General features: G+C 45.9%; 1 protein-coding gene across 3 annotated transcripts in view; it reads right to left on the bottom strand.

Annotated features, from left to right (window-relative positions):
* The window catches only part of LOC138282926 (microtubule-actin cross-linking factor 1, isoforms 6/7-like), a 533430-nt gene that overhangs the window by 199548 nt on the left and 318447 nt on the right, over positions 1–15435 (bottom strand). For all 3 annotated transcript variants that reach the window (XM_069220983.1, XM_069220984.1, XM_069220985.1), the window contains exon 27: positions 11650–11809. In XM_069220983.1, the coding sequence (XP_069077084.1) occupies positions 11650–11809 (160 nt within the window). The remainder of the gene's footprint in view (positions 1–11649; positions 11810–15435) is intronic.

Genomic DNA, 15435 nt, shown 5'->3' on the forward strand with positions numbered 1-15435 from the left:
TAGGTGGCGGCTGAGCTAGAGGCCAAAATCTACAGGTAGGCACTTCGCAAAAAACACCTCTGTTTTTTTCCAAAATTTAGGATGTGTCCACGTTGCGCTTTGGGGTGTTTCCTGTCACCGGCGCTAGGCCTACCCATGCAAGTGAGGTATCATTTTTATCGGGAGACTTGGGGGAACGCTGGGTGGAAGGAAATTTGTAGCTCCTCTCAGATTCCAGAACTTTCTGCCACAGAAATGTGAGGGACATGTGTTTTTTTAGCCAAATTTTGAGGTTTGCAAAGGATTCTGGGTAACAGAACCTGGTCCGAGCCCCGCAAGTCACCCCTCCTTGGATTCCCCTAGGTCTCTAGTTTTCAGAAATGCACAGGTTTGGTAGGTTTCCCTAGGTGCCGGCTGAGCTAGAGGCCAAAATCTACAGGTAGGCACTTCGCAAAAAACACCTCTGTTTTTTTCCAAAATTTAGGATGTGTCCACGTTGCGCTTTGGGGTGTTTCCTGTCGCCGGCGCTAGGCCTACCCACGCAAGTGAGGTATCATTTTTATCGGGAGACTTGGGGGAACACTGGGTGGAAGGAAATTTGTAGCTCCCCTCAGATTCCAGAACTTTCTGCCACAGAAATGTGAGGAACATGTGTTTTTTTAGCCAAATTTTGAGGTTTGCAAAGGATTCTGGGTAACAGAACCTGGTCCGAGCCCCGCAAGTCACCCCTCCTTGGATTCCCCTAGGTCTCTAGTTTTCAGAAATGCACTGGTTTGGTAGGTTTCCCTAGGCGCCGGGTGAGCTACAGGCCAAAATCCGCAGGTAGGCACTGTTTTCTCCCAAAATTGTGGATGTGTCCACGTTGCGCTTTGGGGTGTTTCCTGTCGCAGGCGCTAGGCCTACCCACGCAAGTGAGGTATCATTTTTATCGGGAGACTTGGGGGAACGCTGGGTGGAAGGAAATTTGTAGCTCCTCTCAGATTCCAGAACTTTCTGCCACAGAAATGTGAGGGACATGTGTTATTTTAGCCAAATTTTGAGGTTTGCAAAGGATTCTGGGTAACAGAACCTGGTCCGAGCCCCGCAAGTCACCCCTCCTTGGATTCCCCTAGGTCTCTAGTTTTCAGAAATGCACAGGTTTGGTAGGTTTCCCTAGGTGGCGGCTGAGCTAGAGGCCAAAATCTACAGGTAGGCACTTCGCAAAAAACACCTCTGTTTTTTTCCAAAATTTAGGATGTGTCCACGTTGCGCTTTGGGGTGTTTCCTGTCGCCGGCGCTAGGCCTACCCACGCAAGTGAGGTATCATTTTTATCGGGAGACTTGGGGGAACGCTGGGTGGAAGGAAATTTGTAGCTCCTCTCAGATTCCAGAACTTTCTGCCACAGAAATGTGAGGGACATGTGTTTTTTTAGCCAAATTTTGAGGTTTGCAAAGGATTCTGGGTAACAGAACCTGGTCCGAGCCCCGCAAGTCACCCCTCCTTGGATCCCCCTAGGTCTCTAGTTTTCAGAAATGCACAGGTTTGGTAGGTTTCCCTAGGTGGCGGCTGAGCTAGAGGCCAAAATCTACAGGTAGTCACTTTGCTAAAAACAGCTCTGTTTTCTGTGATATGTCCACGTTGTGTTTTGGGGCATATCCTGTCGCGGGCGGTAGGCCTACCCACACAAGTGAGGTATCATTTTTATCGGGAGACGTGGGGGAACGCTGGGTGGAAGGAAATTTGTAGCTCCTCTCAGATTCCAGAACTTTCTGCCACAGAAATGTGAGGAACATGTGTTATTTTAGCCAAATTTTGAGGTTTGCAAAGGATTCTGGGTAACAGAACCTGGTCCGAGCCCCGCAAGTCACCCCTCCTTGGATTCCCCTAGGTCTCTAGTTTTCAGAAATGCACAGGTTTGGTAGGTTTCCCTAGGTGGCGGCTGAGCTAGAGGCCAAAATCTACAGGTAGGCACTTCGCAAAAAACACCTCTGTTTTTTTCCAAAATTTAGGATGTGTCCACGTTGCGCTTTGGGGTGTTTCCTGTCACCGGCGCTAGGCCTACCCATGCAAGTGAGGTATCATTTTTATCGGGAGACTTGGGGGAACGCTGGGTGGAAGGAAATTTGTAGCTCCTCTCAGATTCCAGAACTTTCTGCCACAGAAATGTGAGGGACATGTGTTTTTTTAGCCAAATTTTGAGGTTTGCAAAGGATTCTGGGTAACAGAACCTGGTCCGAGCCCCGCAAGTCACCCCTCCTTGGATCCCCCTAGGTCTCTAGTTTTCAGAAATGCACAGGTTTGGTAGGTTTCCCTAGGTGGCGGCTGAGCTAGAGGCCAAAATCTACAGGTAGTCACTTTGCTAAAAACAGCTCTGTTTTCTGTGATATGTCCACGTTGTGTTTTGGGGCATATCCTGTCGCGGGCGCTAGGCCTACCCACACAAGTGAGGTATCATTTTTATCGGGAGACGTGGGGGAACGCTGGGTGGAAGGAAATTTGTGGCTCCTCTCAGATTCCAGAACTTTCTGCCACAGAAATGTGAGGAACATGTGTTTTTTTAGCCAAATTTTGAGGTTTGCAAAGGATTCTGGGTAACAGAACCTGGTCCGAGCCCCGCAAGTCACCCCTCCTTGGATCCCCCTAGGTCTCTAGTTTTCAGAAATGCACAGGTTTGGTAGGTTTCCCTAGGTGGCGGCTGAGCTAGAGGCCAAAATCTACAGGTAGTCACTTTGCTAAAAACAGCTCTGTTTTCTGTGATATGTCCACGTTGTGTTTTGGGGCATATCCTGTCGCGGGCGCTAGGCCTACCCACACAAGTGAGGTATCATTTTTATCGGGAGACGTGGGGGAACGCTGGGTGGAAGGAAATTTGTGGCTCCTCTCAGATTCCAGAACTTTCTGCCACAGAAATGTGAGGAACATGTGTTTTTTTAGCCAAATTTTGAGGTTTGCAAAGGATTCTGGGTAACAGAACCTGGTCCGAGCCCCGCAAGTCACCCCTCCTTGGATCCCCCTAGGTCTCTAGTTTTCAGAAATGCACAGGTTTGGTAGGTTTCCTTAGGTGGCGGCTGAGCTAGAGGCCAAAATCTACAGGTAGTCACTTTGCTAAAAACAGCTCTGTTTTCTGTGATATGTCCACGTTGTGTTTTGGGGCATATCCTGTCGCGGGCGGTAGGCCTACCCACACAAGTGAGGTATCATTTTTATCGGGAGACGTGGGGGAACGCTGGGTGGAAGGAAATTTGTAGCTCCTCTCAGATTCCAGAACTTTCTGCCACAGAAATGTGAGGAACATGTGTTATTTTAGCCAAATTTTGAGGTTTGCAAAGGATTCTGGGTAACAGAACCTGGTCCGAGCCCCGCAAGTCACCCCTCCTTGGATTCCCCTAGGTCTCTAGTTTTCAGAAATGCACAGGTTTGGTAGGTTTCCCTAGGTGGCGGCTGAGCTAGAGGCCAAAATCTACAGGTAGGCACTTCGCAAAAAACACCTCTGTTTTTTTCCAAAATTTAGGATGTGTCCACGTTGCGCTTTGGGGTGTTTCCTGTCACCGGCGCTAGGCCTACCCATGCAAGTGAGGTATCATTTTTATCGGGAGACTTGGGGGAACGCTGGGTGGAAGGAAATTTGTAGCTCCTCTCAGATTCCAGAACTTTCTGCCACAGAAATGTGAGGGACATGTGTTTTTTTAGCCAAATTTTGAGGTTTGCAAAGGATTCTGGGTAACAGAACCTGGTCCGAGCCCCGCAAGTCACCCCTCCTTGGATCCCCCTAGGTCTCTAGTTTTCAGAAATGCACAGGTTTGGTAGGTTTCCCTAGGTGGCGGCTGAGCTAGAGGCCAAAATCTACAGGTAGTCACTTTGCTAAAAACAGCTCTGTTTTCTGTGATATGTCCACGTTGTGTTTTGGGGCATATCCTGTCGCGGGCGCTAGGCCTACCCACACAAGTGAGGTATCATTTTTATCGGGAGACGTGGGGGAACGCTGGGTGGAAGGAAATTTGTGGCTCCTCTCAGATTCCAGAACTTTCTGCCACAGAAATGTGAGGAACATGTGTTTTTTTAGCCAAATTTTGAGGTTTGCAAAGGATTCTGGGTAACAGAACCTGGTCCGAGCCCCGCAAGTCACCCCTCCTTGGATCCCCCTTGGTCTCTAGTTTTCAGAAATGCACAGGTTTGGTAGGTTTCCCTAGGTGGCGGCTGAGCTAGAGGCCAAAATCTACAGGTAGTCACTTTGCTAAAAACAGCTCTGTTTTCTATGATATGTCCACGTTGTGTTTTGGGGCATATCCTGTCGCGGGCGCTAGGCCTACCCACACAAGTGAGGTATCATTTTTATCGGGAGACGTGGGGGAACGCTGGGTGGAAGGAAATTTGTAGCTCCTCTCAGATTCCAGAACTTTCTGCCACAGAAATGTGAGGAACATGTGTTTTTTTAGCCAAATTTTGAGGTTTGCAAAGGATTCTGGGTAACAGAACCTGGTCCGAGCCCCGCAAGTCACCCCTCCTTGGATTCCCCTAGGTCTCTAGTTTTCAGAAATGCACAGGTTTGGTAGGTTTCCCTAGGTGCCGGCTGAGCTAGAGGCCAAAATCTACAGGTAGGCACTTCGCAAAAAACACCTCTGTTTTTTTCCAAAATTTAGGATGTGTCCACGTTGCGCTTTGGGGTGTTTCCTGTCGCCGGCGCTAGGCCTACCCACGCAAGTGAGGTATCATTTTTATCGGGAGACTTGGGGGAACACTGGGTGGAAGGAAATTTGTAGCTCCCCTCAGATTCCAGAACTTTCTGCCACAGAAATGTGAGGAACATGTGTTTTTTTAGCCAAATTTTGAGGTTTGCAAAGGATTCTGGGTAACAGAACCTGGTCCGAGCCCCGCAAGTCACCCCTCCTTGGATTCCCCTAGGTCTCTAGTTTTCAGAAATGCACTGGTTTGGTAGGTTTCCCTAGGCGCCGGGTGAGCTACAGGCCAAAATCCGCAGGTAGGCACTGTTTTCTCCCAAAATTGTGGATGTGTCCACGTTGCGCTTTGGGGTGTTTCCTGTCGCAGGTGCTAGGCCTACCCACGCAAGTGAGGTATCATTTTTATCGGGAGACTTGGGGGAACGCTGGGTGGAAGGAAATTTGTAGCTCCTCTCAGATTCCAGAACTTTCTGCCACAGAAATGTGAGGGACATGTGTTATTTTAGCCAAATTTTGAGGTTTGCAAAGGATTCTGGGTAACAGAACCTGGTCCGAGCCCCGCAAGTCACCCCTCCTTGGATTCCCCTAGGTCTCTAGTTTTCAGAAATGCACAGGTTTGGTAGGTTTCCCTAGGTGGCGGCTGAGCTAGAGGCCAAAATCTACAGGTAGGCACTTCGCAAAAAACACCTCTGTTTTTTTCCAAAATTTAGGATGTGTCCACGTTGCGCTTTGGGGTGTTTCCTGTCGCCGGCGCTAGGCCTACCCACGCAAGTGAGGTATCATTTTTATCGGGAGACTTGGGGGAACGCTGGGTGGAAGGAAATTTGTAGCTCCTCTCAGATTCCAGAACTTTCTGCCACAGAAATGTGAGGGACATGTGTTTTTTTAGCCAAATTTTGAGGTTTGCAAAGGATTCTGGGTAACAGAACCTGGTCCGAGCCCCGCAAGTCACCCCTCCTTGGATCCCCCTAGGTCTCTAGTTTTCAGAAATGCACAGGTTTGGTAGGTTTCCCTAGGTGGTGGCTGAGCTAGAGGCCAAAATCTACAGGTAGTCACTTTGCTAAAAACAGCTCTGTTTTCTGTGATATGTCCACGTTGTGTTTTGGGGCATATCCTGTCGCGGGCGGTAGGCCTACCCACACAAGTGAGGTATCATTTTTATCGGGAGACGTGGGGGAACGCTGGGTGGAAGGAAATTTGTAGCTCCTCTCAGATTCCAGAACTTTCTGCCACAGAAATGTGAGGAACATGTGTTATTTTAGCCAAATTTTGAGGTTTGCAAAGGATTCTGGGTAACAGAACCTGGTCCGAGCCCTGCAAGTCACCCCTCCTTGGATTCCCCTAGGTCTCTAGTTTTCAGAAATGCACAGGTTTGGTAGGTTTCCCTAGGTGGCGGCTGAGCTAGAGGCCAAAATCTACAGGTAGGCACTTCGCAAAAAACACCTCTGTTTTTTTCCAAAATTTAGGATGTGTCCACGTTGCGCTTTGGGGTGTTTCCTGTCACCGGCGCTAGGCCTACCCATGCAAGTGAGGTATCATTTTTATCGGGAGACTTGGGGGAACGCTGGGTGGAAGGAAATTTGTAGCTCCTCTCAGATTCCAGAACTTTCTGCCACAGAAATGTGAGGGACATGTGTTTTTTTAGCCAAATTTTGAGGTTTGCAAAGGATTCTGGGTAACAGAACCTGGTCCGAGCCCCGCAAGTCACCCCTCCTTGGATCCCCCTAGGTCTCTAGTTTTCAGAAATGCACAGGTTTGGTAGGTTTCCCTAGGTGGCGGCTGAGCTAGAGGCCAAAATCTACAGGTAGTCACTTTGCTAAAAACAGCTCTGTTTTCTGTGATATGTCCACGTTGTGTTTTGGGGCATATCCTGTCGCGGGCGCTAGGCCTACCCACACAAGTGAGGTATCATTTTTATCGGGAGACGTGGGGGAACGCTGGGTGGAAGGAAATTTGTGGCTCCTCTCAGATTCCAGAACTTTCTGCCACAGAAATGTGAGGAACATGTGTTTTTTTAGCCAAATTTTGAGGTTTGCAAAGGATTCTGGGTAACAGAACCTGGTCCGAGCCCCGCAAGTCACCCCTCCTTGGATCCCCCTAGGTCTCTAGTTTTCAGAAATGCACAGGTTTGGTAGGTTTCCCTAGGTGGCGGCTGAGCTAGAGGCCAAAATCTACAGGTAGTCACTTTGCTAAAAACAGCTCTGTTTTCTGTGATATGTCCACGTTGTGTTTTGGGGCATATCCTGTCGCGGGCGCTAGGCCTACCCACACAAGTGAGGTATCATTTTTATCGGGAGACGTGGGGGAACGCTGGGTGGAAGGAAATTTGTGGCTCCTCTCAGATTCCAGAACTTTCTGCCACAGAAATGTGAGGAACATGTGTTTTTTTAGCCAAATTTTGAGGTTTGCAAAGGATTCTGGGTAACAGAACCTGGTCCGAGCCCCGCAAGTCACCCCTCCTTGGATCCCCCTAGGTCTCTAGTTTTCAGAAATGCACAGGTTTGGTAGGTTTCCTTAGGTGGCGGCTGAGCTAGAGGCCAAAATCTACAGGTAGTCACTTTGCTAAAAACAGCTCTGTTTTCTGTGATATGTCCACGTTGTGTTTTGGGGCATATCCTGTCGCGGGCGGTAGGCCTACCCACACAAGTGAGGTATCATTTTTATCGGGAGACGTGGGGGAACGCTGGGTGGAAGGAAATTTGTAGCTCCTCTCAGATTCCAGAACTTTCTGCCACAGAAATGTGAGGAACATGTGTTATTTTAGCCAAATTTTGAGGTTTGCAAAGGATTCTGGGTAACAGAACCTGGTCCGAGCCCCGCAAGTCACCCCTCCTTGGATCCCCCTAGGTCTCTAGTTTTCAGAAATGCACAGGTTTGGTAGGTTTCCCTAGGTGGCGGCTGAGCTAGAGGCCAAAATCTACAGGTAGGCACTTCGCAAAAAACACCTCTGTTTTTTTCCAAAATTTAGGATGTGTCCACGTTGCGCTTTGGGGTGTTTCCTGTCACCGGCGCTAGGCCTACCCATGCAAGTGAGGTATCATTTTTATCGGGAGACTTGGGGGAACGCTGGGTGGAAGGAAATTTGTAGCTCCTCTCAGATTCCAGAACTTTCTGCCACAGAAATGTGAGGGACATGTGTTTTTTTAGCCAAATTTTGAGGTTTGCAAAGGATTCTGGGTAACAGAACCTGGTCCGAGCCCCGCAAGTCACCCCTCCTTGGATCCCCCTAGGTCTCTAGTTTTCAGAAATGCACAGGTTTGGTAGGTTTCCCTAGGTGGCGGCTGAGCTAGAGGCCAAAATCTACAGGTAGTCACTTTGCTAAAAACAGCTCTGTTTTCTGTGATATGTCCACGTTGTGTTTTGGGGCATATCCTGTCGCGGGCGCTAGGCCTACCCACACAAGTGAGGTATCATTTTTATCGGGAGACGTGGGGGAACGCTGGGTGGAAGGAAATTTGTGGCTCCTCTCAGATTCCAGAACTTTCTGCCACAGAAATGTGAGGAACATGTGTTTTTTTAGCCAAATTTTGAGGTTTGCAAAGGATTCTGGGTAACAGAACCTGGTCCGAGCCCCGCAAGTCACCCCTCCTTGGATCCCCCTTGGTCTCTAGTTTTCAGAAATGCACAGGTTTGGTAGGTTTCCCTAGGTGGCGGCTGAGCTAGAGGCCAAAATCTACAGGTAGTCACTTTGCTAAAAACAGCTCTGTTTTCTATGATATGTCCACGTTGTGTTTTGGGGCATATCCTGTCGCGGGCGCTAGGCCTACCCACACAAGTGAGGTATCATTTTTATCGGGAGACGTGGGGGAACGCTGGGTGGAAGGAAATTTGTAGCTCCTCTCAGATTCCAGAACTTTCTGCCACAGAAATGTGAGGAACATGTGTTTTTTTAGCCAAATTTTGAGGTTTGCAAAGGATTCTGGGTAACAGAACCTGGTCCGAGCCCCGCAAGTCACCCCTCCTTGGATTCCCCTAGGTCTCTAGTTTTCAGAAATGCACAGGTTTGGTAGGTTTCCCTAGGTGCCGGCTGAGCTAGAGGCCAAAATCTACAGGTAGGCACTTCGCAAAAAACACCTCTGTTTTTTTCCAAAATTTAGGATGTGTCCACGTTGCGCTTTGGGGTGTTTCCTGTCGCCGGCGCTAGGCCTACCCACGCAAGTGAGGTATCATTTTTATCGGGAGACTTGGGGGAACACTGGGTGGAAGGAAATTTGTAGCTCCCCTCAGATTCCAGAACTTTCTGCCACAGAAATGTGAGGAACATGTGTTTTTTTAGCCAAATTTTGAGGTTTGCAAAGGATTCTGGGTAACAGAACCTCGTCCGAGCCACACAAGTCACCCCTCCTTGGATTCCCCTAGGTCTCTAGTTTTCAGAAATGCATAGGTTTGGTAGGTTTCCCTAGGTGGCGGCTGAGCTAGAGGCCAAAATCTACAGGTAGTCACTTTGCTAAAAACAGCTCTGTTTTCTGTGATATGTCCACGTTGTGTTTTGGGGCATATCCTGTCGCGGGCGCTAGGCCTACCCACACAAGTGAGGTATCATTTTTATCGGGAGACGTGGGGGAACGCTGGGTGGAAGGAAATTTGTGGCTCCTCTCAGATTCCAGAACTTTCTGCCACAGAAATGTGAGGAACATGTGTTTTTTTAGCCAAATTTTGAGGTTTGCAAAGGATTCTGGGTAACAGAACCTGGTCCGAGCCACACAAGTCACCCCTCCTTGGATTCCCCTAGGTCTCTAGTTTTCAGAAATGCACAGGTGTGGTAGGTTTCCCTAGGTGGCGGCTGAGCTAGAGGCCAAAATCTACAGGTAGTCACTATGCTAAAAACAGCTCTGTTTTCTGTGATGTGTCCAGGTTGTGTTTTGGGGCATATCCTGTCGCGGGCGCTAGGCCTACCCACACAAGTGAGGTATCATTTTTATCGGGAGACGTGGGGGAATGCTGGGTGGAAGGAAATTTGTCGCTCCTCTCAGATTCCAGAACTTTCTGCCACAGAAATGTGAGGAACATGTGTTTTTTTAGCCAAATTTTGAGGTTTGCAAAGGATTCTGGGTAACAGAACCTGGTCCGAGCCACACAAGTCACCCCTCCTTGGATTCCCCTAGGTCTCTAGTTTTCAGAAATGCACAGGTTTGGTAGGTTTCCCTAGGTGCCGGCTGAGCTAGAGGCCAAAATCTACAGGTAGTCACTTTGCTAAAAACAGCTCTGTTTTCTGTGATGTGTCCACGTTGTGTTTTGGGGCATATCCTGTCGCGGGCGCTAGGCCTACCCAAACAAGGGAGGTATCATTTTTATCGGGAGACTTGGGGGAACATAGAATAGCAAAACAAGTGTTATTGCCCCTTGTCTTTCTCTACATTTATTCCTTCCAAATATAGGGGTGTGTGTAAAAAAGACATCTATTTGAGAAATTCCATGTAATTCACGTGCTACTATGGTCACCCCGGAATTCAGAGATGTGCAAATAACCACTGCTCCTCAACACCTTATCTTGTGCCCTTTTTGGAAATGCAAAGGTTTTCTTGATAGCTATTTTTTACTCCTTATATTTCAGCAAATGAATTACTGTATACCCGGTATAGAATGAAAACGCACTGCAGGGTGCAGCTCATTTATTGGCTCTGGGTTCCTCGGGTTCTTGATGAACCTACAAACCCTATATATCCCCGCAACCAGAGGAGTCCAGCAGACGTAACGGTATATTGCTTTCGATAATCTGACATTGCAGGGAAAAGTTACAGAGTAAAAAGTAGAGAAAAATTGATGTTTTTTTCACCTCAATTTCAATATTTTTCTTTTTCAGCTGTTATTTTCTGTAGGAAACCCTTGTAGGATCTACACAAATGACCCCTTGCTGAATTCAGAATTTTGTCTACTTTTCAGAAATGTTTAGGTTTCTGGGATCCAGCATTGGTTTCATGACCATTCCGGTCACTGACTGGAAGGAGGCTGAAAGCACAAAAAATTGCACAAATGGGGTATGCCCCAGTAAAATGCCAAAATTGTGTTGAAAAATTGGGTTTTCGGATTCAAGTCTGCCTGTTCCTGAAAGCTGGGAAGCTGCTGAGTTTAGCACCGCAAACCCTTTGTTGATGCCATTTTCAGGGGAAAAAGCACAAGCCTTCTTCTGCAGCCCCTTTTTCCAATTTTTTTGAAAAAAACGAAATTTTCACTGTATTTTGGCCAATTTCTTGGCCTCCTTCAGGGGAACCCACAAAGTCTGGGTACCTTTAGAATCGCTAGGATGTTGGAAAAAAAGGACGCAAATTTGGCTTGGTTAGCTTATGTGGACAAAAAGTTATGAGGGCCTAAGCGCGAACTGCCCCAAATAGGCAAAAAAAGGCCTGGCACAGGAGGGGGAAAAGGCCTGGCAGCGAAGTGGTTAATAAACTCTCTGGGGCCTGACTTGAGGCTTCCTTGGAAATGCAATAAAGACAGAAATAAAGAAATAAAGTTTTCTCTTTCACCTAGAGTAGAATCCTCCTGTGACATTTGCATAGGGGTACATAAAAGGGTTTAAACAGAAAACCCAGATTTGAGATTCCAGTGCCTGGAGAAACTGCACCATTGTGACAACCGGACTTTCTTTCAGCTAAAGATTCCCTCTTTTTTGGGCACCAGAAAGTTACTGTTTTTGCCTCTTTGATATCAGGCCCTTGACCATATTCTTTTCTCCAACAAGATAATGGGTTCCTTTCAGGAGAATGTAACAAAGTACCACACTTAGGCCATCTAAAAGATCCAGAGACCCTGTATCTTGTCAATACAAAAGGGCTGCTATTTCAGACTTTGAAGAATAGTTTCCTCTCATAGGACCATCAACTTCCAACAGAGAGGAACATCTCACTCACATTAATACATTGGGTATGATATTCCAAACTAAGAGGTATACTTTCTTGTCACATTAGCCCAATAGGAGGAAAGGTTCCCTCTCACATTTGCACAATGGGGAGTGATATTTCACATCAAAATAGTACTAGTGCAGATTTGTACTGCAGTTGAAAGGCTTACCTTGTGTTTATCCAGGAGATCATTCACCATATCACGGTCCCCTCCAACAGGCATCTCTTCAGACAACTGTGGCTCAGCTCCATACAGCCAGTCCATGAGGGCTTGAAGGGCATCGGTGAATTTGCCAGAGAACAGCAAGGCTTCTTCCAATTTGTGCTGCCTACAACCATTAATTATATTTTAAATTCTTTTAACTTACACTGCAAGGAAAAAATAGTCTGAGTGGCCAACCAAAATATCTATTGCGTTTCTGTTTTGTAGCTAATTTGTCAGTTCATTTTTTTAACAAAAGATCCCTTGTTTGCTGCAAAGGTAGGTCTGTCATAGCAAAATTATACGTATCATTCAGCAATGCCACGTGATACTGGAAAATGTATCCTGTTTATAATGGTTTCTCTGTCACTGTAGGCCACTTTTCTCTAAATGAATAAGAGTTTGTCTTGCATTATTCAAATTTAATGAACATCTTCCTCTTGCGTGGGTCTTCTCTGTGCCGTAGCCAATGCAAGAACCACTTTTGATAGCACTCTGATCAGCGTACTTTCAGCTTTCAACCTGATGGAGCAGACTATGTTGGCTTTCACATCTAAGTGATCTAGCCTGCTCTTGTGTGCCTGCTATGGCCACGCCATAATCCTTGCTTATTCCTTTCACATTAAAGCACTCTGGCACAGCAGGACATTTGGAGAATCTGTATTCCACACCTTAAATTAAAGACCTAAAGCAAAGCCCTGCTGAGTATGTACGTTTGCACTTTTTTAGCCAACACTCTACGATACATAGTGCTTGAGATCATTCTACGAGCGACACCTTTCAGAAAATAGATAGGGTGGACTGGTCATATCCAAAGTAAAACCTCATTGAGTAACACCTAATTGTGAATCACAGACCAGAATTATCCACATCTGTACAATGTTATTAACTGCGATTCAGGGGAAACTGCAAATCAAATAGGGTACAGTCAGCTATGGAATAATCTACCCCACAACTACAACATTAAAATAAGACTAACAGAAGTTCTAATCTAACATGGTTGTGGCTCTTCAGGAGACATTCATTGTATGCTACCACTTCAGCCCATTTTATATTTCATATTCACTGTAGACCTCATGTTTTCCACACCTAACACTTTGTCACAGAGAAAAGACCTTCCAACTTGTTTAACCAGTCTCATCAATATCAATGATTCCTAGCAGCCTGAAACACATTTTTATCATTAAAAAAGTGTAATAACGTGTTTACTATAAAAATCTATAACAATGAGTTATGATGATAAAGACAAACTGGGCCATTCTTATGAATGTTGGACATACCTTCTGCAAGATAAAAACAAACTTCTCCAACTGGTCCTAATGCTTGAGCATTAACTATCTGAGATCAGTCTCTGTCCCCGACATTACAAGATTAGCACTCTCACATCTCACAATATCCTCCCTTCAAAACCATGCCCCAGAGATCCTAGTCACACTCTATCCTCCAGACACTTCACCCAGACCCCTGAAATCCAACTCTCACAGATCAAGCCCAGTAGACGAGAGGCCTCATCATACTTTGACTCCAGCATCCAACTCCAGAACACAGTTTCTGACTAAATATCATTCTTGGCACAGTCTCCGGAGTGCTGTCTACACAGTGCCTGCAGACTCTTAAGAAAATGAACCCAATCCATTATCTTGCCAACATCTTAGTTGGTACCCTCTTCAATGCAAGATCTACTATCAAAAATACATAGGACATCAATGATCTAGCGTAAAACATGTTTATCACTTCAATCAATCAATAAATAACTTTATTTCGGCTAAAAGCCATAAAAGCATCCAATAAGACAGCATACCATAATCATACAATAAATAGTTGATAATAGAAAAGAAGGGTGCCATATAATACATTAAAAAACCCTAACAATTTATTCTACAATAGATTATAAAAACACACAAATATAAGAACAATATGGGACAGGCATTACGTTTTAAAAAGCTAAAAACCTTTCTATCTTGATTTCACTGAATAATCTGCATCTGCCTGGAGTAATTTTAGTTTTGCCAATCAGTCAGCAAGATTTTCTCTAGTTCTTATAGCCCATGCACTTTTGAGATATTTTGCGACTGCAAAAACTACCTTGTCGCTTGTATCACTTACCAAAATTCGTAAGGATGTATTGTATTTACTTATCCCCAATGATCTACATAGAGGAATAATCCACTTCTTCCTAGAAACCAAATATCTAGGGCAGAAGAACATAAAGTATGCAAGTGTCTCTGGTTGCTCGTGACAAAAATGGCAAAAGCTCAAATTGTTATCCTCCTTACTCCACCTTACAGTGAATGTCTTGAGTGGCAAAATCCCTAGCCTGAGTTTAATAAAAAGGCTTTTAATGTAGGGAGGGTTTATATTATCCATATAGGCCTCAAACTTGGGACTACATTTATGATCTAAAAACTGTAGTGTCCTACTACCTTGGTCCTTTTTGGTCCAGGTCTGCACCAAAATCATCTCCCATTAGCACCGCCTTATGCGTACTTTTGCTTCCTTGGTTAAATTACAAGGATCTCTCCACACCTCCTCTATTTTAATGAATTGACTCATATCTCTAATGTATTTGAACCAAGGAATTTTTAATGCGCCACCATCGGCTAAGAGCTCAGCTGCTGCTGCTTGATAGGTGGACAGATGTTCAGATGTCCAGAGACGGACCCAGTACATAAGAGGTCTCAGGGCAATTTCATTATGGATCTCGTTTAGAGCTAGATCAAATTTAAGGGGTGTGAGAGGAGTACTGATCATCAAACGCAAGAAGTTACGCATAAAGCGATTTTCTACCGTTGTCAGACTTCTGGAATTACAGTACCCCCATAATTCGGCACCATAAATCGAAGCAGCCACTGCCGCTGTCTTGTATACTGTAATGGCAGGTGAAATATCCCCTTCCGAGATGTTGGCAATTTTCCTCCCTATCACTGCTGACCTCTGCCGGAGGACAGACAAACTCTTTCTAATCTGTGCCGACCACTGTTGGTCATCCGCTAGTCTGATCCCCAAATAATCAAATTGGCTAACTCACTCTACCAGTTGTCCATCTATGGTCATTTTCCCCCTAAATGACTTATGCGGATTAAAGGCCATGAACTTGGTCTTAGTTGGATTTATTTCAAGGCCCCTCTTGGCACAGAAAATAGAAAAAGCATCAAGTTCATTTTGGAGGCCCATTGGGGTTCTTTAAATCAGTAGAGTGTCGTCCGCAAACATGAGAATGGGGACCGGGACTCCTGATAGCTTTGGGGCATCATGGTTACAATGCATCAGCTGATCTACCACACCGTTGATAAAGAGGTTAAACAGTGTGGGAGCTAAGACCCACCCCTGTCTGACTCCCCTATCAACAGGTATGGCTTCTGTCAGGTCTCCACCGTGAGACCAGCGTACCTGAGCATAAGTTCCCTCATGGAGATATTTTATCAATCTTAGCAGTTCTTTATCAAGTTGATAAGACTCCAAGACATTCCACAGTAAGTCCCGTGGGATCATATCAAAGGCGGCCTTTAAATCAATAAAGGCCACATGCAGGTTGCTCTTATCGAGTATCCGGTATTTCCAGCAAAGGAGGTTAAACCTGAATGCCTGGTCTATTGTACTCACTCCTTTCCTGAATCCCGCCTGGAAATTGGAGAGGATCTGAAAGTCCTCTATCCATATCTGCAGTCTAGTCAAGACCTGCTTACAAAATACTTTTTGGCTCACATCAATTAAACTTATTGGTCTATAGTTAGTTGGTAATTCCCTTGACCC

This window comes from Pleurodeles waltl, chromosome 2_2 (genome assembly GCF_031143425.1).
Source record: "Pleurodeles waltl isolate 20211129_DDA chromosome 2_2, aPleWal1.hap1.20221129, whole genome shotgun sequence".
Classification (NCBI taxonomy): Eukaryota; Metazoa; Chordata; class Amphibia; order Caudata; family Salamandridae; genus Pleurodeles; species Pleurodeles waltl.